A 27,247-nucleotide genomic window follows, 5' to 3' on the forward strand; every position below is an offset into this window, starting at 1 on the left:
ATTATGTTTAATGTTTAAACTTCAAACATCAAAGGGAATATAAATACCGCAGTTCTTGTGTTTTCCAAGAGGATTTCAATCAAAATTAAATCATGATTCTTATTTCATAACGTCGTAGGATATTTTTTTTTATCTTAACAAGTTTCGGAAAATCTTATTCAAAGTCAGAGAAAACTTTGGCTAATACAGTTGAGAGTTGGTCTACTGAAAATGGAAAAGTGTTTGCTTTTCATAGGATTAATTTGTGCCGTACTTCTTGCAGGAGTAAAAACAACCAGTACCAGTGATGATATGGTAGAAACACCTGTGGTCGATAATCAAAATGTCCCTTTGCTTGCAATGTTCGACATGACAAAAGTAAACAAGCGTATCAAGGAATATATATCAGACGCATTCGAAAATATGAAAGGGAATTTAACTGTGAACATTAAGAAGGAAATTAAAGACTATTTTGATGACATGAAGCAGAATTTCACTGATTCTATTTCTGAAGGTAACTACATTTATTGCATTTCGTATATACTATAATGGCGTAAGCACCAACCATTCATTTCTTGATGAGACATTTTCTATAGTTCTCTTGACAATTTTGTTTTTCCTTTATTCCAAAACTAATCATTTCAATTTTAAAGGGTTGCAAATATCTTTGAAGCTACTAAGACATTTAATTTGTTTTCAATAAATTTCAAATCAATTTTTTATATATAAAATAGATTATAAACCAATTTGTACTCTTGAAAAATAACACGAGTAAGGTATACTTTGAATTATTCTTGTTATCACAATCAAAATCAAAACATAAAAACATAAACTATTTTATCACGGTTTTATCATGTATATCTATTATATAGTCATTTTATAAAAGGAGTAGGTCCAGTAAGACCCCTTTTTGGCCCCAAAATATAGCAGTTTTACAAAATTGTTAAAATGTAAACTTTTATTTATTTATTGGACAGTAGAATGCTTCTGCTACATAAATATGGGTTGTTTTTTTTAATAATACAATGCACATATATCGGGTACTAGCACCATTAAGTCATGCTAAATTACTGAAATCTTCACAATTCTAGCATTTTAGTTGAATTTTGGACGGTTTTCGTGTAAAACGAAAGTGGCCGCATTCGTGTTCATCCTTAATATTGAAATGTAAGTTGTATTTTATGATTATACATAACATATATAAAGGTTGAGGATGAACACGGATGCGGTCACTTTCATTTTTGACAAAAACCATCTGAAAAGTGACATTTTTCGGCATATTTGGTAGATTTTTCATAATTAGGCTTGAATTGGATCGTTTTTAATGACAAAATCAGTTAAAATCTTTCAAATAAAATAATCGAATCAAATAAAATAGACACTTAAGTGTTTAAAAAGTGGTCAAAATCTTTTGTCAGATGAACCTGAAATTTGAGGCCAAAATCGGTCCTTACCGGACCTACTCCTTTACTGTTTGCAAAAATATGAATTATTTAAATATTAAGGATGTTCTAAAACGAGGCAGAAAACCCTAGCCGTATTGGTCACAACGTTTTGGAACTTTTGGTCCTCTCTGCTCTTCCACTTTGTACTTTTTCAAACATTTTTTCATCTGAGCGTCACTGGTTAGTCATGTGTGGATGAAACGCACGTCTGGCGTATTAAATTTTAAATCTGGTACCTTTTGTTTGCTTTTATTTGTGTGTTTCTCTGTCCTATATGTTCTCCCATTTATTTTTATTATAGTCATGTCATGTAATGTTGTCATTTAAATGTTATATTTAACATTGCCATAAACGCGGGAGGTTTGGCATGCCACAAAACCAGGTTCAACCCACCGTTTTGTTTTTCTTAAAATGTCCTGTACCAAGTCAGGAAAATGGTCATTGTTAAATTATAGTTATTTTCTGTGTGTGTTACATTTTAAGTTGTGTTTTTGTTGTGCCTACCTGGATCATTAAGATGTTCGACTAAACATCTGTCTAAAGTGCTGACTACCATTCTTTGAACAGTAAAACATGACCATCAAAATAATTGTGATGAGATATACTCAACCAGATGTGAATCAGAATGGAAGTCTTAACAATTCTAAAGATCCACCGCTAAATCGCTGATCACAATCTCTCGGTATTTATACATCAAACATTCATGTATTTAGTTATAATGTTTCTTTTGTAAGTCTAATTGGACATTGTGTTATGTCTTCTCGCTTGTTGTTTGAATTTTATTTTTCTTTTCTTTTTAAGGAATGACTGTAATATATTTTCTGTCTATGAAGAAATAACATAAAAAAATATGGTGCACACTGAATAACCGGCGTAGTCTTCATAGACAGAAAAAAATTACAGTCATTTTTCATTTTTCATTTTTCATTTCTTAATTTCATTTTGAACCGGAGTAAATCATGAATAAACGTTCATGACGTCACAGACACATGGCAAAATTATGTCAATGAGCTGATTTACAAAACGACGTCAGCCAATCAGAAGACGTGTTACATCAAAAATTAAATTATATGTATGTAAAAGTTAAGATAATGAATCAGCTAGTTCATTTACATGCATATGGTTTTTAGAAGGAAAACCGCCATTGTTTGAAAATACTATATGTTATTCAGGTCTCAGACAGGGTATATACTGTGACATTCCCGGCTTAGAGTTTATTTCCTCGGAGCCAAATGCCACAGTATATACCCTGTCTGAGACCTGAATTACACATATATTACGGATTACCCCTGACTTAATGTTATTTTCCAGTGCAGGTATTTGTTGAACATTCACAATGCAGCATGTATATTCATTACATGTTTATTGTTTCTTTAATATTTTGAGAAATTCATTTAAATGCACCTTTTTTTATCTTGACAACTTTTTTTTCTGTTAAAAAATAGTTTCAATAAAGTTTTAAATATCATATTTTTGCTTGTATGTGTGTGTGGCTTTGTTTTTACAACACATATTGAAAAACTAAACCTGATATGTTCAGCATACCGTGAAGGATTTTCTAATTTGCTGTGAACATAATTTTATCGTGTACTAGTATTTGATAATTTATAATAACACTTTTAACATTAAAGTCATAAGAAACGAGTGACCGGTGAAAAAAAATGTTCATCCAATTCTTGAACCAATGCATGTATATATCATAAACTTAGTCCTCTGTGCACGATTTTATCATTTTTTACGCAAATATATCGTATAATCGTGAATTTTTTTTTATCTGTCTGTTATGATTTAACAAATATGGCTACTCATTAAATGCCGTGTTTTGAATCCAAAGTTTACCGATTGTCACCTTATAGTAAATAATCAACAAAAAGCATGGGTATTTAGCACGTGTTTAACATATACAATCAGGTAATTGTTTATTTTAATGACAGATTTATGCGTATTGCTATCACCGGATTTTTACGAGAAGGGTCACGCTTAGGTCACTATGCATACGGAAAATATGTCGGCGAATTGCTTCCTGGCAGCAAGCAATTAAAAATAAGTAAACTTTTGTATTGCTATGAGTTACAATTTATGACAAAAATAAGCAAAGACCCATCGAAACAACATCTGATACACAAATTTAATAATACTTTTAGATATTTGGATGATATTTTGGCTCTCAATAATGACGACTTCAGTATCAGTATGTATATTAAAGAAATTTATCCTGTTGAACTTACTTTAAATAAAACTAATACTAACAATGACCACTGCCCTTTCGTCGATCTTGATATCTATATCACTAACAGAAAGCTGAATACTAAAATTTATGATAAAAGAGATGAGTTTTCATTTCCTATCGTTAATTATCCATTTTTAGATGGTGACGTTCCCTTTTCACCATCTTACGGTGTTTATATATCTCAACTTGTACGATTCGCTCGTGTATGTAACAATGTTTTAGATTTTAACGAGAGAAATTAATGTATTACTGAAAAATTATTACACCAGGGTTTTCGATATCACAAACTAGTCAAAACATTTACTAAATTTTATCATCGGTATAAGGACATCATTCGTAAATATAGCTCAACATGCAGACTTCTTATACGTTCAGGTATTTCACATCCAATTTTTTATGTTAATATTCTTTATAAAGCACAAATGTGTCAGTATTCACCTCAAAAACTACCAAAACATTTGAATAGACTTATTAAGAAGGGATATAGTTACGATACTGTTGTCAGGTCATTAAAGATTGATATTTTGGCGTTAATACTGATTCACTTATAAGGTCTTTGCATCGGAACTAAACACATTTATTCAAAAACCAGTTGTTGGCATGACACGGGTTATGATCTTCTCATATATGTTATGATGGTATGATACTAAACCCCTAACGGGAAGGATTGTACCTGATGTTCATATGATGAAATCATAATCTTTCAGTCAGTTTAATTGAAGTCTGGAGCTGGCATGTCAGTTAACTGCTAGTAGTCTGTTGTTATTTATGTATTATTGTCATTTTGTTTATTTTCTTTGGTTACATCTTCTGACATCAGACTCGGACTTCTCTTGAACTGAATTTTAATGTGCGTATGGTTATGCGTTTACTTTTCTACATTGGCTAGAGGTATAGAGGGAGGGTTGAGATCTCACAAACATGTTTAACCCCGCCGAATTTTTGCGCCTGTCCCAAGTCAGGAGCCTCTGGCCTTTGTTAGTCTTGTATTATTTTAATTTTAGTTTCTTGTGTACAATTTGGAAATTAGTATGGCGTTCATTATCACTGAACTAGTATATATTTGTTTAGGGGCCAGTTGAAGGACGCCTCCGGGTGCGGGAATTTCTCGCTACATTGAAGACCTGTTGGTGACCTTCTGCTGTTGTGTTTTTTCTATGGTCGGGTTGTTGTCTCTTTGGCACATTCCCCATTTCCATTCTCAATTTTATTCTTCTAAATGTGGACAAATTAAAGAATTTTCCTCAGAAAAAAGTATATGTACATAAGCTGTATAATGAAAACTATCCATTTAGTTTTAAAAATCATATGCATATTTTTTTTTAATTTGAGGTTTCATATGACTTTAAATTTAAGTATAACAAGTGTAAATTGCGTGATTTTGGTTTACAAATGTACTATTGACTGATGCACGTCATTATTTCCCCTCTGTGAGCCTCTGACATTCCTTAATTTCTGTATAGCTTTTGACTACGTCAAATAGTAACCGGTGTTATGATGACGTTTTTGAGGTTCCAATTGGGGATAAAATTGTCATATATACCCCGGCAGTTTCTTGAATATATACTGACATTTCTGTGTTGTTATCAAATCACAAACCTCGACACATTTGTAATCCGTAATATATATAGATTTTACCACTGCATCGAGTGTGATACGATATTTATCCACTCGAGACAGTTAAATTTTCAAATTTAACTGTCGAGAGTGGATACATATCGTATTACACGAGATTTGGTGGTAGAATCTGTTTCTCTAATGATTTCAAACAATACGCAGGCAAACGTATTCCTTCTTTGCGACTGATCTGCAAAAAGATGTGTTCTTTGCATGTGACGTCATCAGGCATGGTCGCCTTTTTTCATGCCGTCACAATAGGAAATTCAGAGGAAAACAAGAAAATTCGACGTCATAATCAGATTTTAACCAATGAAGTATTGACATCAAACGAACCACACGTTGATTAAATTTTTTTTTATACAATGGGTACAGAAAGGGATAAATTGACGAAGAATTAGAGAAAAATATATACACCGTTACCAACACAGTTCTATATTGATACTCTTGTAATGGAAAATCAAAAACACTATTACAAATTCAATCCCTATTTTATATTCTATTTTTAGAAATGTTTCTGAGCTAAAATAATGGTTTGTGACCCGGATTTGTCTTTGTTTAGTATTGAAAAGCGGTATACTACTGTTGACTTTATTTACAGCCAGAAGAACTGCGGGAGAAAACATTAAAAAGGAAATTAAAGACTATTTTGATGATTTGAAACAGAATTCCACTGATGCTATATCTGAAGGTAACTGTATTTATTATATTTCTTATTTACGCTATATGCTAAAGCACCAACTATGTTTTCAATTGATAGGCTTTCTATGAAACTATGCAGGTATCTCTACAGCCAGTAGATTATTTTTCGATAATCTTAGCTTCTGTTTAACCTTTGAATAAGAACAGAACGGAACAACCTACATAAATCATAAATCATGTTTAACATTTGAAATTAAGATATGATCGTGGTACATAAGCTGATTGTCAAAGAGACATCTTAACTATCCAGTTAAGACAGGAGAGCACAAATGCAAGTCACTACATTTCACCAATCAACATTAGACAATGCGAAACACCTTACCAGTAGGTTACAAAAACATTATTACAGTATAACCTGCATAATCCGACACCTAAGTATTCAAACATCCTGCTTTAACTGACAGATTTTCATGGACCTAAAATATGATTTTTATTTATGACATGTATGATGCATACATATTATTTCCCGTTTTCATTTTTTAACTACTTAACCATCAGATCATTCATAAGTTAATATATTCTGAATTTACTATTATTTCATTTACAGGTAAATTTTATAAATCCCTCATTGCAAAAAATCACTTTTTTCCTAATTTTTTTTTTATCTGTATAAAAAATAACAAATGTTAGAGAAACATGAACACAAATAATATAATAATGTGGGATAACCAGATTTTTTTATGTGGGACAATCAGAACTCTAAAATTAAAAAAAATGGAGACATAAAGGAATGAAGCCTATCGGTAATACAAAATAATATATGTCTATGCACTCCTGTTTTTATAGATTTATGAATGCAATCAATATGTGTTGCAATTCAATTAAGCATTTTGCAATTAGTTTCAGTAAATTAGGGTCGATTTTAATATTCATCTTTAATTCTTTTTTGAGGTCACCAATTGTGTTTGTATAATTTATATCTATACTGAACTACTTTGACACTTTGATTTTGATTTTTCTCGAATTTCAGCGCTTACTCCTCGGGACTGCTCTGACTTAGATAGAAAAAAGATCAGAAGTGGTGTGTACAAAATATTCCCGGAAGGTACAGCTGGATTTAACGCGTTCTGTGATATGGAGACGGATGGGGGAGGATGGACGGTAAGACGTTTAAGAATTTCTCTAATTGGCTGATATTTTTAAGCGATAAAATATATATCACACGTAAGGTCCGTTGCTCGGGTGTCTGCCTCCATCTTAGATTTTGAAGTAGCAGATATCAATTGGTCTGGATCTTTATTGAAATGTGCAAAATTTTAGTGTTATGTGTATTTCATGTTTATGACGTATAATTTTATAACCCAAACAATATGCGTTCTATCGTACTTTCGGATTTATTTTCTACAAAACACAATATTTTCGTTCAATTCATTTTTTCATTTGTGCCAAGTAAAGGGAAATAAGTTAGATAGTAGGAGAGTTAACTCAGGTAAAGTAATTTTTATAATAGAAAGTGTTGTGAATTTACCTCTTTTGATATGTAGCGAGAGAAAAAAATTTGGGTGACTCCATTGTTTCCTTTTATTATCTGAAAGCATGTTCTAAGAGCTATCTTCTCACATTTTATCTTCATTTTCTATGGTGTAGTTTTCTTTTTATCAAACAGAATTTAAACCAGCGAGCTCCATTAAATGCAGATTATTCTAGTTATTTGTATTTTAACTATCATTCCTGTTCCGTTCTATACTACGTTACACCTTAATATTTTGTGGAGGGTTGCGTATCGTTTCTGCTTAGATCAATTTTAGGTTTAGTGCGCCTATATGTTTTATTTACCAAACTTCCAAATTTGCGCTTCTATCATGTAAAATATCAACGTACATGTAGGAGACCCGGGTTGTATACGTCGATTCTTTAGCAATCAGTTTGATTGTATAAGTCGCATCTTGGATGCAGACCATAAGAATCGATATTTTATGAAATGTGCAAATGTGGAGAGTAGTATGTAATTTATGTGTAAGGTTGTCCATGTTAATATATATTAATTGTGTGTTTTATCATATTGACGGATGTATTAAAATCAGAATATTTATGTTTGATTATATTTGTACTCATGTACAGTAGGAGATAACTCAGATAGATTAACTTTTATAGCAAAATTATTTGTGAATTTACCTGTTTTATCATGTAGCAAGAAAACTAGTCCGGTGACCCAAGTTTTTATGTCTCTTATCTGAAAGCATATTATCAGAGCTATTTTTTCTTTTCTTATCTTTAAGTTCTTTAGCGAAGGTTTCTTCTAATCACACACAATTGTTTTTTCCATGCGTGATGGCAGTTTTGCAAAAAAGCTGTTGCTTAAAAAACCCTAGTTACCCATACTTTTTCTTACATTTTTTGGAAAGGTTTTCCAAATTGCTTTCTTTCATCTACTGTGATTTGTATTTGGGGAAAATCCACCTTCTAGCTAGAACGAATTTAACATTGCTAAAAAAAAATTCTTAAACAATTCATAAAAGAAAGGCGACAGATACTAGAGTGACATTTAAACTTCATCTAATACATTGCCATGGCAAGAAAACAGACAAACAACAGTACAAAAACACAAAATAGACGTAAATACTGAGCAACACGAATCCCACCAAAAACTGGGGGTGATCTGAGATGCTTTAGAATGGTAAGAAGCTCCCGCTCTTCATGTTGCACCCGCAGTGTTGCATGACACAATATTGAAAAAACTACAAGCTTAAACTTCGACGTAAATAAGTTATCTTACTGCTTTGAACATTAATACTTGATATGTGAATTCTGATTGTTTACACATGTTACAAGTTGAATTTTGAAAATAAATATGTCATTCATTTTTTAGTTTTTACGTGATGTCTTTGGGGTTGATAGTATTATAGATTTGTCAAATTATGGGGCGAATTGAGTCGTTGAAAGTATTTTTCTAACCCTGCTAGAAGCACAATATACTAAATATTTCGTTAATCAACTCCTAGCCGTTGGTCAAATTGTTTCGAGTTTTTCAATGCACATTTTTCATTATCCGATAATCGCCGAGATAAGTGTCTTATTGTAATCTCTATTAATACATTAGTGCATATGTGACATGTTGAACTTATAATTATCTCCAATTATTACCATATAGCAATTGTCATACTACCTGGGAAAACATTTTATGTTGCATACAAATACATTTTTTGTTCACATAATTAGTTTTAACATTTCATAACTTAGGTTTTTCAGCGCAGACAAGATGGTAAAGTAGATTTCTATCGCGGCTGGTTAGAGTATGTAAAAGGATTTGGTGATGTCAACACAGAATTTTGGATAGGTCAGTACATGTAGTTTGAATAATTTATGTGAAGGCAAAAATATATGAACAACTTTTTACGGCTTACTAGCATGAACAGAAAATGTCCTTCTCATTTCTAACTTGTTAACAGAACAGATAAGTGCATTAACTTGTATGTGACATTAGCTGAAAGTTAAAAATCGACAAAAATATGAAATAAGAGATTGAATTTGTAAATACCAGTGGCAAGTATTACAAGCAGCTAAGGACGAGAACAAGTCAATGGGATATAAGTATGAGTTCTACTTTGTCGACACGCAAATCAATATTTTAACGTGCTGTTTTACAAATAAACTGCCCAGAAGAAGACCACGTAGTCGGCTCAAGACACTAAAATTAACTTTAATATCAAATAATGATCCTCTAACACAGATAGATAACTTTTTATTTAATGTGAACGGCTTTTTATATGTTGATTACGAGAGGATTCCTTGCTTGGTTTCAAACAAGAAATAGTTTAAGGTATAAAAAAAAGACAATGTGGAGAGTATTTAGAGCGTACTAACCTAGATTCCGCCAAATAACGAACTTTAATACACAACACTTAGTAAGAAGAATTATTTATACCCAAAATAGACAAATGGGTACAAACTGCTAATGCACGGTTAAAAACAAACGAATGAAAAAACCTAAGTCATTTCAATCATGTTCGACTTAATGTTTAATATGTGTATTTACTATGTATGTTATGTTTTGTTCATCCACGAAGGCAAACAAGAAAACAATTCTATGTTTGCATTTAGGGGAAAACAATGATTAAAATATTTATCTATATAGATATAGGAAGATGTGGTATGAGTGCCAATAAAACAACTCTCCATCCAAATAACAATTTATAAAAGTAAACCATTATAGGTCAAGGTACGGCCTTCAACACGGAGCCTTGGCTCACACCGAACAGCAAGATATAAAGGGCCCCGAAAATTAGTAATGTAAAACCATTCAAACGGGAAAACCAACGGTCTTATATACATATATTTGTTTTCTCTTTTTCTGTGATTTGATTTTTTGTTTATAGGTAATGATAAACTTCATGATTTAACATCTCAAGGAAGCTATGAACTTAGGGTAGATTTGGAGGATTTTAATGGCGATAAGGCGTATGCCAAATACTCTACCTTCAACATTGGCGACCAGTCAACCAACTACATACTGAATGTAAATGGCTACAGTGGAACTGCAGGTATAATTTTATATTTTTTCAATGGTTGTGAGAGAAGGAACATACACTGCTACTTTTGCATAGGTACTATTTCTGTACTAAAAATCTGTAGTACTGGAAATTTACTTTTAATATTTTGGACTATTTCTTTACTTTTAATTTATAGTAATATTTAGGTACCTACATTTTACAGGACTTGATTTGTACTAAAACTTGGTACAGTGATCACAGTTTGAAAATCATAACGTTAAGATATTAGAAATAGACAAACCTTCAAAATGCTGAAAATGTAATGGTGTCACCAAAATATCTGTAGTACTAAAATTTCAAGTACAAATCAAGTACAGTAAAACACGGGTACCTAAATATAACAATAGTTTTAAAGTAACAAATTGCTACTGAATATTAAAATTAGATTCTCAGTTCTACAGATTTGTTGGTACAGAAATAGTACCTATGCAAAAGTAGCTTTGTAAATGATTCATATTGGGTAGGTTTGTTTATTTTTTGTGTTATTTTGAAAATTGGAACTTCTTTTAATGACCGAATCAGTATAGGACACTTTAATACACATACTGTTTCAAAAGACAGAAAACGAAATAAAGATTATAAAATTTTTGAAATTTAAGTGATCAATACTCTTGTTTTATGTTTAAAAAATCCGATATAATATGACTGTACTGTGAATTCATTATTATTCGTTGGATACCAATTTTCGTGGATTTCGTGGGGACCGGGAAACCACGAATTTAAATATTCAACGAATTGCAAATTTTCTAAAGGAATATATGCATACTTTGTCGAAACCACGAAATTAAATACCCACGAATATGCAAGGTTTCCTCAAACCACGAAAATTGGTACCCACGAAAATGAATGAATCCACAGTATTTATTTTAAGTTCACCTTGCCCAAAGGGCCAAGTGAGCTTTTCTCATCACTTGGCGTACGTCACAAAAATCTTCTCCTCTTAAACTTCTAGGCCAAATTTAACCAAATCCTGGTAACTTTTAGCCATAATAATCATTGGGGTATCTAGTTATAATAAACAGCTGCGCCATGAGCGCATGATACGCCCGACGTCTTTTGTGTAAGTTTTATGCAATAATCATAAATAGTTTCTGAGAAAGTTTTAAGCAATAACCATATATTGTTTTTGAGACACGGCGGGACATGTGAAACCCCCACCCTGTTTTTTTTTTTTTACAAAAACTAAATATCAATAAAAATAAAATTTTGAATCAAAACTAAAAAGTATACAGATCTTTAGATTAATATAACAAAGAAGTGTGTAAAGTTTTAAGCAATAATCATAAATTATTTTTGAGATAGGGTGTGACATGTAAAAAAAAACCCTCCCCTGTTTTACAAAATACTCAATAACTCAAAAATAAAATTTTGAATCATCACCAAAAAGTATACAGATCTTTAGATTAATATAACAAAGAAGTGTGTAAAGTTTTAAACAATAATCATAAATATGTTTCTGAGATACGGCACAACATGTAAAAAAACCCTCCCCTTTTTTTACAAAATACTCGATAACTCAAAAATGAAATTTTGAATCATCACCAAAAAGTATACAGATCTTTAGATTAATATAACAAAGACATGTGTAAAGTTTTAAGCAATAATCATAAATCATTTTTGAGATATGGCGCGACATGTAAAAAACCCCTCCCCCTTTTTTTACAAAATACTCAATAACTCAAAAATGAAATTTTGAATCATCACCAAAAAGTATACAGATATTAAGATTAATATAACTAAGAAGTGTTTAAAGTTTTAAGCCATAATCAAGAATCGTTTCTGAGATACGGTGCGACATTTGAAAAAAACACACCCCTGTTTTAGTTACAAAGTGCCGTAACTCAAAAAGTTTTAATCTTATTTTCTCCAAAAAGTATACAGATCATTTGACCATCATAAGAAACAACTATAGTAAGTTTCATGAAATTTGGATAAGTCGTTCTCAAGTTACGGTGCGACATGTTTACGCCGGACAGACAGACGGACAGACGGACAGACGGACAGACGGCACGACAGACGGACGGACAGACGGACGGACATCGGACATTTGTATACCATAATACGTCCCGTCAAAATTTTGACGGGCGTATAAAAATGTGTCCGATGACCCGGCTAACAAACCAATGCGCCCGTCATGGCTAAAAATAGAACATAGGGTTAAAATGTAGATTTTGGCTTATATCTCTGAAACTAAAGCGTTTAGAGCAAATCTGGCATTGGGTATGATTGTTTATCAGGTCAAGATATATATACCCTGAAATTTTCAGACAAATTGGACATCCCGTTGTTGGGTTGCTGCCCCTGGATTGGTAATTTTAAGAATAGTATGCATTTTTTGGTTATTATCTTCAATATTATTATAGATAGAGATAAACTGTTATCAGCAAAAGTGTTCAACAAAGTTAGATCTACAAATAAGTCAAATGATCAAAATTGTCAATTGACCCCTTAAGGAGTTATTGTGATTGATAATAGATTTTTAACAAATTTTTGAAAATATTTGTAATCTTACAAAAATCTTCTCTGAAACTACTGAGACAAATTTAACCAATCTTTGTCACAATCATTATTAGGGTATCTATGTTAAAAAATGTGTTCGATGACCCTGTCTGCCAACCAATATAGCTGCCATGGCTAAAAATAGAATGTAGTGGTAAAATGCAGTTTTTGGCTTATATCTCTGAAACTATAGCATAAAGAGCAATTATGACAATGTTTAAAAATGTTCATCAGGTTAAGATCTATCTGTTCGGAAATTTTCAGACAAAACAGACAGGCCGTTGTTGGGTTATGGCCCCCTCAATTAGTATTCTTAGGAAATTTTGCAGATTTTGGTTATTATATTGAATATTATTATAAATAGAGATAAACTTTAGTCTGTTGTTATTTATGTGTTATTGTCATTTTGTTTATTTTCTTTTGTTACATCTTCTGACATCGGACTCGGACTTCTCTTGAACTGAATGTTAATGTGCCCATTGTTATGCGATTACTTTTCTACATTGTCTACAGGTATAGGGGGAGGGTTGAGATCTGATAAACATGTTTAACCCCGCCGCAATTTTGCGCCTGTCCCAAGTCAGGAGCCTCTGGCCTTTGTTAGTCTTGTATGATTTTTAGTTTTAGTTTCTTGTGTATAATTCGGAGTTTAGTATGACGTCCATTATCACTGAACTAGTATACATATTTTTTAAGGGGCCAGCTGAAGGACGCCTCCGGGTGCGGGAATTTCTCGCTACATTGAAGACCCATTGGTGGCCTTCGGCTGTTGTCTGCTCTATGGTCGAGTTGTTGTCGCTTTGACACATTCCCCATTTCCTTTCTCAATTTTATTTAAACAGCAATAATGTCTAGCAAAGTAAGGTCTACAATTAAGTGAGCATGACCAAAATTGTCAATTTACCCCATAAGAGTTATTGCCATTTAAAGTCAAATCTAACAAAATTTGGTAAATTCTTATATTCTTTACTGACATGAGTTATCATTGATATGGTCATATTTTAAAATTAACTGTTTACAAAACTTTTGAATATTTGAAATACTAAGGCTTTTCTACCTTAGGAATATAATAAATTAGCTGTATTTAGCTAAACTTTTAGTAATTTTGGTCCTCAATGCTCGTCAACTTCGTACATCATTTGACTTTTTTGTTTTAACTTTTTTTATATTCGAACGTCGCTAATGAGTCTTTTTTAGACGAAACGCGCGTCTGGCGTAAACACAAAATTTAATCCTGGTATCTATTATGAGTTTGTTTACAACCACTGGGTCGATGCCACTGCTGTTGGAGGTTTTTTTTTATTCCCATAGGGTATCACCAGCCCAGGAGTCAGCACTTCTGTGCTGACATGAATTATCATTGATATGGTCATATTTATAAATTTACTATTAACAAAACTTTTGAATTGATGAAATACTAAGACGCGCATTATGTCTGTACCAATTCCGTTTGCTATAGATTAGCATAAAAATAAATACGTAGACTGGTTAGTTCGATAAAAAAAATAGTGATTCTTGATTGAATTCATTACATTAGACTTGAAATTAAAGAAAAAAGGAACAGAAATTTATCACCAGGATTTATAACACTAATTTATCCCATTTTTACGCACACAAAAGTTATGTCCAACGTTACATTTTGTGTGCAAAATATCAGAGTTCCGTTTCTTTACTCTGGTATTTTTTCTCCGATCATCGTAAAACTGAAATATAAGTTGAAATAATGCTACTAAAAAATAGAAAACAACAAAACCGGGGTACAGGTAAAGTAAAGCATGTAGGTGACGTAGTTCCGGTTGAAAGTATCTCCGTCATCTAGATGTTTTATTTTAATTGCGAAGTCTGGACTGGTAAGGAAAGTAATATCGTAATCTGGAAAATGTTATTTTTGTAAACGGTCTGAAAAATGTCTAAGGTAAGTATGTTTCGGGTTTGCGCATTTATACCGTGAAATTGAAAAAGCTGAGAGGAAAAATATTTATTATATTTTAAAAGTTTTTTTACTTTTCTCCTGGTTCATGATATTTTTGTGCCGAAAACCATGCTTATAGTTTCTATTGCAATGACTTCAAAAAGTATAGCCATCTTATCCCAACGAAAAAAAAAATGTGCTTTTAACTAGCTGTCTTTCAAATAAACATAGTAAGATCATAGAAAAGAAAACTTGGCGGTGAAGGTTTTTCTGTTTTTCTTTTTAAACAATATAGTGTTTAATATTTTTTCGTTAGGCAACAAGGTTTTTATATCGTTTCAAAAAAGTATAGCCGTTTTGTCCAAACGTTCGCAAAACGTAATTGATGTCATGCTCTGGTTTTTAATCTTATATCGTAATCATTGTTTTCAGTTTAATTGAAATGAAAATAAAAATACATGTATAAATTATGATACAACCAATGTATGAGAAAGGTATGGAACGCTACAGCTGTCTTATGTGGAACTCTGATATTACTTTAAGTTGTTTTATTATTACTTAATGATATTTTGTCTTTACTTAATATGGTTTTGACATTACGTAATGATGTTTTAATATAACTCAATATGGAATAGTCATTACTTAATGATATATCGATATTACACGATATTGACTTGACGGTTTCGTATTGACTTGATATAGTTTTGTCATTACTCAATATGGTTTAGTCATTACTCGATGTGGTTTCACCATTATTTGATATGGTTGTGTCATTAATCAATGTGGTTTTAACATTACTTGATGTGTATGTGACTTAACGTAATGTAGTTGTTTCATTACATGATGTGGTTTTGTTATTTCGTAATGATGATTTGTTTATTCTTTATATGGTTTTAACATTACGTAATGATGTTTCAAAATTTGACGATTTTACACTACTTGATGTGTTTGTTTCATTATTTGATGTGGTCTTGTCATTCTTTGATGTGGTCCTGTCATTCTTTGATGTGGTTATCCCATTACTTGATAAGGTTAAACCACGTGACCAATTCGGAAAAACCTGTTCTATTTTTAGATAGATTTCCATGTTGTATGTGCCTTGAATGCGTGTGGCCATCCATCTAATTAGTGTTCAAATTAAAGTTCGGGTTACTGTTTGAGTTAAACTTTGAGTTAGTTTTCGAATTCAAGTCATGCTTAGAATTAAAGTTCTAGTTAGCATTGAGTTTCGTCGACTTCGAGTTTGAGTCACATTTAAAGGAAGAGTTCTAGTTACAACTTTGAATTTCGAGCTTTTTGAGTTCGTAATTAAATTTTCTATCGCGGAACAAGGGCTTTTGCTCGGGCTTCCGAAAAGAGGGCTCCGGGATATGCGTACTAAATAAGCAATGTTGCAGTATACAAAACGCAACATATGAGTTGAAATAAAGTTAGGTGTGGTGTGGTTGCCAATGAGACAACTATCAAGCAGAGTTTAAACGCAATGGATGTAAGAAATCATATATAGGCAACCGTACAGCCTTCAACACTCCGTGTAGTCAGCTACAAAAGGCCACCATGCACTATGTGAAACAAGAACTATCTTTAAAAAAGATATCCGACGTATTTAAATTTGAGTATATGTTTAAAACTATCATTTCGATAACCTTCAGAAGCACAATGACTTAATGATGCAGGACCTCTGTTAGGGTCACTGAAAACCTGCATAGTTTGGCACAATTTGTCCTTGGTGGCAACGCCCGTTCACTACCTTCATCTTGTGAACAACAATGCTCTAACTATCTAAAAATCAATGAATTACCAACAAAAGAACGTTACAAATTGTTTTGTGAATATTCCGATTATGTTTAAATAAGTGATTTACCATTTAAATAACGTTTTCTCTGTTTGTGTTCAGTATTCTCGTATCTTTCTGTTTACATTCACCAAAACCCCGCGGAAATCTCACATGCGTAGGTGCGTTCTAAAAGTCATGTACGTTCGTACAACAAAGTTTACATTAAAAATTATATAATTGTCCCGAATAAACAGCTGTCATGGATACAAAGAGCTATTGGAGAAACAATTATTTTAAAAATATAAATCTTTGTAAGATCTAGTTCAAATATTTATAGTTTTTCACTTGCTTTCCATCACGATATAATTAACGAGACGTTTTTTTCAAACACAACCAAATCACCCACCATGACAGCATTTTGTCCGATCACAGAAAGGATTTTCGAGCATGCGTATTCTGTTGCCATAGTTAAGCGTCCTTAAGTTCAAAGAGCACAAACCGAAACTATACCGACTACGTCGGAAAAAAATCAAACGAAAAAACTAACGTTCTATTTTACAAAAAAACAAATATGACACATATGTATACAACGACAACAATTGAACTTCATGCTCCTGACTTGGGGTAGGTACATAAAGAAAGTGCACGTGGCGGAGTTTAACATGTATGTGAGCGAACATCGGACTGTAACAGTAGTGTAACAGCACAACACGAGAAAAAAAATGTAAACTAGACAAAGTGATGCCCCCGCACTCCACTCATTTTACCGCTTATACCCCAAAAAGAACAAAGTTCAATTTTTCTCCCAAAAGAGGAAAAAGAATAAAAAGAAAAAACCCTGACTACATGCACACCTTCAATACCTGTACAAACAGCTAACAGAGTGATAAATTCCTAGCATTCAAACTGTAAGACGAGTTATCTGGAAACGCCCTACTTATGCAAGTAAATTTCCCAAAAATGACAAAGTCCAACTTTCTCCCAAAAGAGCACATATTAATAACAATTAAACCCTGACCACGTGCAGCACACCTTCAATATATGTTCAAACAGACAGTAAAAAGAAAACTTCCTAGGATTCAAACTGTTGGAGTTATGCGGGATAACTATATACCGATAATGGAACGGAAAGACGGACGGGAGGACAGAGGTTAAACATTATGCCCCCAACTTTCAGTTGCGGTAAAATTGCGGTGGCTTAAAAAACAGTTTCAATTGGCTGACTCAATAGATCGGTATGATTGGGTTATTTAAATCCATCGGGGGGATCTCGGGTTCCCCAGAAAGGTAAGGAGATTCTGCTCAACGTGTGGCAGCCGTCGTGTTATTCGCGAAATTACAAACCGAGTGATTTGGTTTTATTTGGAAGTTCACATTAGAGTAAAACATGAAGGTATTATGGTTACGACAACTGGAACATGTTCGTCGTCACATGTGAAACAGATATTCCAAAAAAAATATTTTTCAATTTTAAAGTATTGATGCTTTGTCGCTTAATCCGAGCCCTCTCCCCCGATTTTGCTGTGACTTAAGTGTGAGTTGATTTGAAGTGTCTCATTTGTTAACAATTTGTATTAGTCTTTTGACTTGTGTCGAGCCTGCGACATCAATGTAGCGGCAGTGAGACACAATAACGTCGTTGAAAGTGGCGTCATTTCGGGGCCTTTTATAGCTTACTATGGGGTATGGGTTTTGCTCATTATTGAAAACCATATAGTTTGGTTTTAGTAAAATAAAAGCGAATTAAACTGTTTTGACATGATAAATTTATTACATCCATGAAGTGTTTTAAAACTTGTATAGGAGTTTTTCCTCAATATCAAGAAAAAGCATTTACAGAAAAACATTTGTTTTATTTTTTTGACCGATGAATGAACACCCGATCAACATTACGCTTTTACACTGAAAGCAGCAATATCAGCGAGACACAGGGTTCCGTGGACTATTTCACAAATTTATTATAATACTGCTTCTATTTGACAACTTCGGATCAAATACAACAGAACCAAGTGGTTTGGGGATATCCCAATTATGTCCGAAATATTGTAAAATTTTTAGGATTTTATTTTTTTATTATTGTCTGCAGTTCCCCTTTTTCATACCAAATAACTCTGAATAACCACTCGATCTTTAATTTGAACTTTAACTTTGGCGATACCCATCCAAAGCACATTAAACAAACGATATATTGAAATCTGTTAAAAAACAGATTTGTTTTTCACATAGTGCATGGTGGCCTTTTGTAGCTGACCATACGGAGTGTGGAAGGCTGTACGGTTGCCTATATATGATTTCTTACATCCACTGCGTTTAAACTCTGGTGGATAGTTGTCTCATTGGCAACCACACCACATCTAACTTTATTTCAACTCCTATGTTGCGTTTTGTATACCGCAACATTGTTTATTTAGTACGCATATTCCGGAGCCCTCTTTTCGGAAGCCCGAGCAAAAGCCTTGTTCCGCGATAGAAAATTTAATTACGAACTCAAAAAGACATATAAAATAGCTCGAATTTCAACTCGAAATCTTAATTAATTTAAATGAGACTTAAATTCGAATCTTACTCAAACTCTACCTCAAGAAGTGACTCAAATTCAAAGTTGTAACTAGAACTTTTTCTTTAAATGTGACTCAAACTTGAAGTCCAACTCAAAACTCAATGCTAACTAGAACTTTAATTCTAAGCATGACTTGAATTCGAAAACTAACTCAAAGTTTAACTCAAACAGTAACCCGAACTTTAATTTGAACACTAATTAGATAGATGGCCACACGCATTCAAGGCACATACAACACGGAAATCTATCTAAGAATAGAACAGGTTTTTCCGAATTGGTCACGTGGTTTTACCTCATCAAGTAATGGGATAACCACCTCAAAGAATGACAGGACCATATCAAGGAATGACAAGACCACATCAAATAATGAAACAAACACATCAAGTAGTGTAAAATTGTCAAAATTTTAAACATCATTACGTAATGTTAAAACCATATAAAGAATAGACAAATCATCATTACGAAATAACAAAACCACATCATGCAATGAAACAACTACATTACGTTAAGTCACATACACATCAAGTAATGTTAAAACCACATTGACTAATGACACAACCATATCAAATAATGGTGAAACCACATCGAGTAATGACAAAACCATATTGAGTAATGACAAAACTATATCAAGTCAATACGAAACCATATCGTGTAATATCGAAATGTCATTAAGTAATGACTATTCCATATTGAGTTATATTAAAACATCATTACGTAATGTATAAACCATATTAAGTAAAGACAAAATATCATTAAGTAATAATAAAACAACATAAAGTAATATCAGAGTTCCACATAAGACAGCTGTGGCGTTCCATAGAAAGGAATAGTTTAAATTTAAATTCAAATATTGAACAAATGAGATTTATATAAAAAATATCGGGATGTTAGGTGTTTTTTTTTTTTTTTTTTTTTTTTATATAGCATACTAGTATTTGATTTATATAAGGAAAAGTGTCTATCAGTATTCTGCAAGTTTTAAATCGTCAAAAGTAACATGTATACATGTTTTTTTGGTTAATACAAGAAAATAGAGAAAACCCATTGCTGAAAATTATAGCAAACAAAGGATATTGCACAAAAATACGGAAATGAGAAAATTTAAAACATGAATCCCGAATGTTTCACTTCCTAAATATGTTTCTACAAAGGAAGCATAGGGAAATGATAAAATATAGAAAGGAAATGGAAACGCGAAGAAATGCAACAAAAGGAGTATTTACAAATGTATAAATATGCCAAAAATAGGAGAATATAAATTCTAAATCTGATTTGAATTAAAAATAAATCTGTGTAAATTTGGAAGTTAATGTATAGGATTAATTAATGCGAACTGTTACACATGCCGTAAGAATAATTATCAATTATGGCCTGGAAAGACTGACAACTCCTGTAAATGAATACTCATTAAAAAAACTATATCTATACTTTATTTGTAAAACTATGCATTTTTTCCAGACAAACCGAAATCGGTTGCCAAATTCACAACAGTAAATTGACCTTATCAATAATATGCTTAAACACTTGAAACTTCCGTTGAAATCTTCTAAATCGTCTTATTTTGAGGAACGTCATGAAACGCTAAGTAGTACCAACATCATGCGCAACGTCTAAGGCTTTTCTACCTCAGGAATAGATTACCTTAGCTGTATTTGGCAAACTTTTAAGAATTTTGTTCCTCATTGCTCTTCAACTTCGTACGGCTTTTTTTAAAACTTTTTTGGATTGGAGCGTCACCGATAAGTCTTTTGTAGGCGAAATGCGCGTCTGGCGTAAATACACAATTTGAACCTGGTATCTATGATGAGTTTATTTACAAAAGTCTTCTCCTGAAACAACTGAGACAAATCTGACCAAATTTAGCCATAATCATTAGGGTATGTAGTTTGAAAATGTGTCCAATTACCCTTCCTGCAAACTAACAAGGACGACATGGCTTAAAAAAAAAAAAAAAACATAGGGGAAAATGCAGTTTTTGACTTATACAGTACTTGCAACCTTAGGCGTTACTGTTTGACGTGAACTTGACTGATCGGTGAATTATCGGTGACGGATGTTTGACTGATCGATGAGTGATCGGTGATCGGTGACCCATAGGATCCGTCAGATAAGTCAAATAAGTCAAATAACCTATGTGAGAGTTACCCTGACAACTGTCACCGATCGATCAGTAAATTAAATTTATGCACGGATCGGACGGATACGTATATATTTTAAATTCTTATGTAAAACGAACTCCACAGTTTTTACAATCGCTGAACGCGGACCTCTACGAAGACACCTTAATTTACACGTTATAATTTGTAATAAAATTAGTTGCAATAAAAAAGTAAAAATAGTTTAACAGAATAAGATGCTTAGAACGTTAAATTGTTTGTGTTGATTAATATTTTCGTATTAAATATTATAAACATCAGAGACATATAATCATAATTGTATTATATGACTCAGTTAACATGAACTTATTTCTATGAAATTGGTTATTGTTGACCGCCATTGGATTTTTGAACTTTTAATAGTTTCGAATAGGTTGTTTTTTCATGAAATTAAAAGAATGTCAAAGAAATGATATTAAAACTTTGTTCCCATTGTTAAGAATTACCAAAATGAATCTTCTTTTTATCAAATATTGTACTATTTTATTTGCAATCAGTTATTTTTACCATCTTGAGACAAGTCTTCTAATCAGAATTGAGATATAATGAGAATTAAAATACATAAACTTTTATTTTTGTGGAATAAGAATGTAGTTATTGATTTATTTTGATACAAATTATTAACCGTCATATGATTTCAGTACTTTTTGTACATCAAGATTGGCTGTTCTTCATAAAATATGCTTTCTTTTAGGAAAAAGATATAAAATTATTGTACGCGTTTCCTAAAATGCAAATATTGTTTCATTTTATTGAAAATTATTGACCGCCATTGGATTTTTGCACTTTTTATAGTTGCGAATAGTTTTTTTTCATAAAATTCAAATAATATCAGAAAAATCATACTAAAATTTTGTTTGCATTGTTTAAAATAATCAAAATTATTCTTCTTTTTATCAAAAATGATACTATTTTATTTGAAATCAGTTATTTTGATGCATATTATTAACTGTCATATGATTTCAGTACTTTTTGTACATAATGATTGGCTGTTCTTCATAAAATAATCTTACTTTAAGGAAAAACATATTAAATTTTTGTACGCGTTCCCTAAAATGCAAATATTTCTTCATTTTATTGAAAATTATTGACCGCCATTGGATTTTTCTACTTTTTATAGTTTAGAATAGGTTTTTTTCATAAAATTAAAAGAATGGCAGAGAAATCATACTGAAATTTTATTCGCATTGTTAAAAATAACCAAAATTATTCTTCTTTTTATTAAAAATGATACTATTTTATTTGAAATCAGTTATTTTTACCATCTAGAGACAAGTCTTCTAATCAGAATTGAGATATAATGAGAATTAAAATACTTCAACTTTTATTTTTGTGGAATAAGAATGCAGTTATTGATTTATTTTGATGCAAATTATTAACCGTCATATGATTTCAGTACTTTTTGTACATCATGATTGGCTGTTCTTCATAGAATAATCTAACTTTCAGGAAAAAGATATAAAATTTTTGTACGTGTTGTCTAAAATGCAAATATTTCTTCATTTTACTGAAAATTATTGACCGCCATTGGATTTTTGTACTTTTTATATTTAAGAATAGTTTTTTTTTTCATAAATTAAAAGAATATCAGAAAAATCCTACTAAAATTTTGGTCGCATTGTTTAAAATAATCAAAATTATTCTTCTTTTTATCAAAAATGATACTATTTTATTTGAAATCAGTTATTTTTACCATCTTGAGACAAGTCTTCTAATCAGAATTCAGATATAATGAGAATTAAAATACATAAACTTTTATTTTTGTGGAATAAGAATGTAGTTATTGATTTATTTTGATACAAATTATTAACAGTCATATGATTTCAGTACTTTTTGTACATCAAGATTGGACGTTCTTCATAAAATATGCTTACTTTTAGGAAAAAGATATAAAATTATTGTACGCATTTCCTAAAATCCAAATATTGTTTCATTTTACTGAAAATTATTGACCGCCATTGGATTTTTGCACTTTTTATAGTTGCGAATAGTTTTTTTTCATAAAATTAAAATAATATCAGAAAAATCATACTAAAATTTTGTTCGCATTGTTTAAAATAATCAAAATTATTCTTCTTTTTATCAAAAATGATACTATTTTATTTGAAATCAGTTATTTTTACCATCTTGAGACAAGTCTTCTAATCAGAATTGAGATATAATGAAAATTAAAATACTTAAACTTTTGTTTTTGTGGAATAAGAATGTAGTTATTGAATTATTTTGATACAAATAATAACGTCACTTGATTTCAGTACTTTTTGTACATCATGATTGGCTGTTCTTCATAACACATGCTTACTTTAAGGAAAAAGATATTAAATTTTTGTACGAGTTCCCTAAAATGCAAATATTTTTCCATTTTACTGAAAATTATTGACCGCCATTGGAATTTTGTACTTTTTATAGCTTAGAATAGTTTTTTTTCATTAAATTAAAATAATGTCAAAGAAATCATACTAAAATTTTGTTCGCATTGTTTAAAATAATAAAAATTATTCTTCTTTTTATTAAAGATGATACTATTTTATTTGAAATCAGTTATTTTACCATCTTGAGACAAGTCTTCTAATCAGAATTGAGATGTTATGATGTACTTTTTATTGTTTAGGAGTAGTTATCTTTTTTATTAAAAAAAATACTATAAGAAAAATATAATGTAATGTTGTTTGCTTTGTTTAAAATTATTTCTATTTCTTGTTAAAAAATACAGCAGTTATCTTTGTAATTTGTTATTTTAAATGCTTCGATTGTGACGAGAATATAGAAAGTCCGTGATTATAATAAGTTTTTTTTAAGAATTTTATGATGATAAGGATACAAAAATTTAAAATATTGAAAAAAAATAGACTACATTTTTCAATAACTGATTCTTTCATTTTGTTTTTCCCGAGAATGTTTGGAAAATAATAAAATAAAAACCGCGATGTAGACACCGTTTTAGAACTCGCCGGTTTTGAAAATATATAACCTAAATAAAACGAAAAAGATCATTCTTTAATAATGATATTTTAATTTAGGTTTTATCTGTACATTTCTTTTCATTTCAATTCATAAAACTTTGCTAAATAATTTATAAACAAAATGTATAATTGAACGTTCGATTTTCAAGAGTCGCCATTTTAATTAGATTTAACGAAACTAAGATTCCGTAATTTGTATTAGTTTATCATGTGACGTATTAAAGTTCAATCCGTCATCAAGGTCGATCGGTACTATCCGTCCGATCAGTCCGATCAGTCAATTACTTTTACTATAAGTCTGACGGATTGCTGACGTGAGTTTGACGCGAACTTGACTGATCGGTGACTGATCGATGACCGCTGACTGATCGCTGAAATAGTAACGCCTAAGGTTGCAAGTACTGTATCTCTGAAACTAAAGCAAAAGTATAACAGTTGCTTCTATTGTAAATAAACATATCAGGAGAGCAACACAGACTCCTTGCAGCCTCTTTTTTTGTTCACATTATTGTAAAAACACCATCAAAAATCTTTTTTTTATTTTAAAACGTCATTTGTCAACAAAGGAAACCAATATGAGCTGGTAAGACACGCATTGTCCCGTCTGCCGCCCTTTCGAAGTTTGTCTTACTCGGCCTGTAAATTTTTAGTATACACCGAGGTACCAAGAAGTATATCTAGATCCGCAGCGTTACTATAAAAAAGTCCGGGCAAGTACAACTTTCACTGTGACCCGGAACACAATACGATTTGATTTGATTATTTGTGTTTTAACGTCACTTTTAAGCACCACATTTATGCTATTTTGTGGCGGCCTGTTTTTATTGGTGGAGGAATTCGGAGTGCCAGGAGAAAACTATCGACCGTCGATAGGAAAACTGAAAATCCTAGTCAATTGAAATTAGAGTCGAGTGCACAAACACGAGCGGGTTCGAACTCACAAGCTCAGTGTTTGACTGGCCAGTGATAACAGTAGACTAAGTAACTACTTAGACCAATTCTCCACCGAAGCCCAGGAACACAATACGAAATCGATCTTTCGTTCGCATTAGGTAGCACCCAACAGTTAGAAAATAAAATGAAAATTGAACCACAAAATGTTTAATAATTTCCTTTTCCTGGCTTTCTATACATGTGCATATGTATGTAATCAGTATTACCCATTGATTTGATTTGTAAAAGTTAAAAAGATGCAAGCTAATTCCTTTTTGTGTATCCATGACAACATTATACATTTGTTTTCCATAAATATTACAAAAACGGGGCATGCAAATGTCACATATTTGACTACGATTTGGTTCAACCTAGAAGTTCAATGCTTTTGAATGAAACCTTTTCATAAACTGTTGAACTTAAACTATCAATGATCGAATAAAAATGGGTGTATTTCGCCTAATTTTTTTTCGTAAAGTTTAAACTTAAATTCGTGTGAAACAAAAGTTGGAAAAAAACATGATAAACTGCCGGATCAATTTTTGATATGGAAATAAAAATATAGTTTGACATACAGAAAGTATATAAATACATAATACATACATAACACAATTTTGATGTTCTTAAAATCCCATTATGAAGGCTATTCTGATCTTCATCTATCCAACAATACAATGTATCGCAAAATCTACAAGGACAAAAATGCAAAACTAAACACATCTAAATTTTACAATAATGTTCGAAGGTCAGAGCAATATTCGGCATAAAACAAAGTAATGACAACCGTTTGATATCAGAATGACGTATGGCGGACATAATATACACTTACCAGGTAGTTGCGAGGTTATAAACATATCATAATGAATAAAAATAGTTAATGCGCATTTATTTGCCAATTTTTATTTATGCTTCATATCTAACAAAAAATAATTTTGATTTTTTTACACACATAAGGCGATGCTCTCAAGTTCCACAACAAACAAACTTTCTCGACGAAAGATAAAGATCAGAATGAGTGTTCGAAATCTTATAAAGGTGGTTGGTGGTATGGAAACTGTCACAATGCTAATCTAAATGGACTATATGTTGGAAATAAAAAGGATTACAAAGGCTTGCGTTGGAAGCAATTGGATGAATCGCAGTCAATGAAGACAACATCGATGATGATACGTAGGATATGACCGAAGAAAAGGCAGCTTCCATATTGACATAAAAAAAAACATTATTTCATCAACTTCGGTTGTGAGATTGTATTAAGTTATTATGTTGTTTTTTGTTTGTTGGTTAATGTTGTTCACTTTTATAAATGAATACGTGGACACGTTGTTGTTGACGCATTCGCCGTTTCTATTCTGAGTTTTAAATGTTGTCAAATTTATTTCATGATGTTAGCTTAATTTTACATATCTTAAAATGTCTATATTTCTGTTGATGAACTGTTTGTCCCCAAAGTTATGACCAATCCAGTGATACATTGTTTTTTACGGAAATTTTTTGAATGAAATTTGCTGTAACATAATTCTAAATATAGATCAAATCAAGGAATGTATTTTCCTTATGCTCAGTTTTGATACCTCGTTCGAAATGGCATAACTTTAGGTCTTTATTATTCTTGATCAGCCAATAAAAGCAAGAACAAATTTTTGCTTTTCAAATATTTTGGCCTCGATCATCACTGAAAAGACATTTATTATCGAAATGTACATCTGGTGCAGTAAAATTGATACCGTTAATATAATACATAGTTAATATTAGTGTTGTCAAATCCTACAGTTTTGCCTAACAGGTTACTCGGATACTCATTCGACCTATTAACCGGTTGACCGATACTGTAAATTGATGTTTGAATGCCTTATGACCAAAGAGAGATGATTTCAGCTTCCCAATGGTGAACTATCCATTTCTATGTAGCCACATTCCAGCAGCACCTGCATACGTATATATCTCCAAATCGATACGATATTCTTGGGCTTGTATTTCCTAT

The 27,247-nt window shown here is 31.7% G+C and overlaps 1 protein-coding gene across 1 annotated transcript; it reads left to right on the forward strand.

Annotated features, from left to right (window-relative positions):
* Positions 1-182: 182 nt before the first annotated feature.
* LOC143069029 (fibrinogen-like protein A) lies at positions 183-26,904 on the forward strand. Its single transcript, XM_076243463.1, has 6 exons — positions 183-493; positions 5,873-5,962; positions 6,944-7,074; positions 9,154-9,250; positions 10,290-10,454; positions 26,218-26,904. The coding sequence occupies exons 1-6, from the start codon at positions 211-213 to the stop codon at positions 26,442-26,444; spliced, it is 993 nt and encodes a 330-aa protein (XP_076099578.1). The 5' UTR covers positions 183-210; the 3' UTR covers positions 26,445-26,904.
* The last annotated feature ends 343 nt before the right edge of the window (positions 26,905-27,247 follow it).

This window comes from Mytilus galloprovincialis, chromosome 3 (genome assembly GCF_965363235.1).
Source record: "Mytilus galloprovincialis chromosome 3, xbMytGall1.hap1.1, whole genome shotgun sequence".
In the NCBI taxonomy this organism is placed as follows: Eukaryota; Metazoa; Mollusca; class Bivalvia; order Mytilida; family Mytilidae; genus Mytilus; species Mytilus galloprovincialis.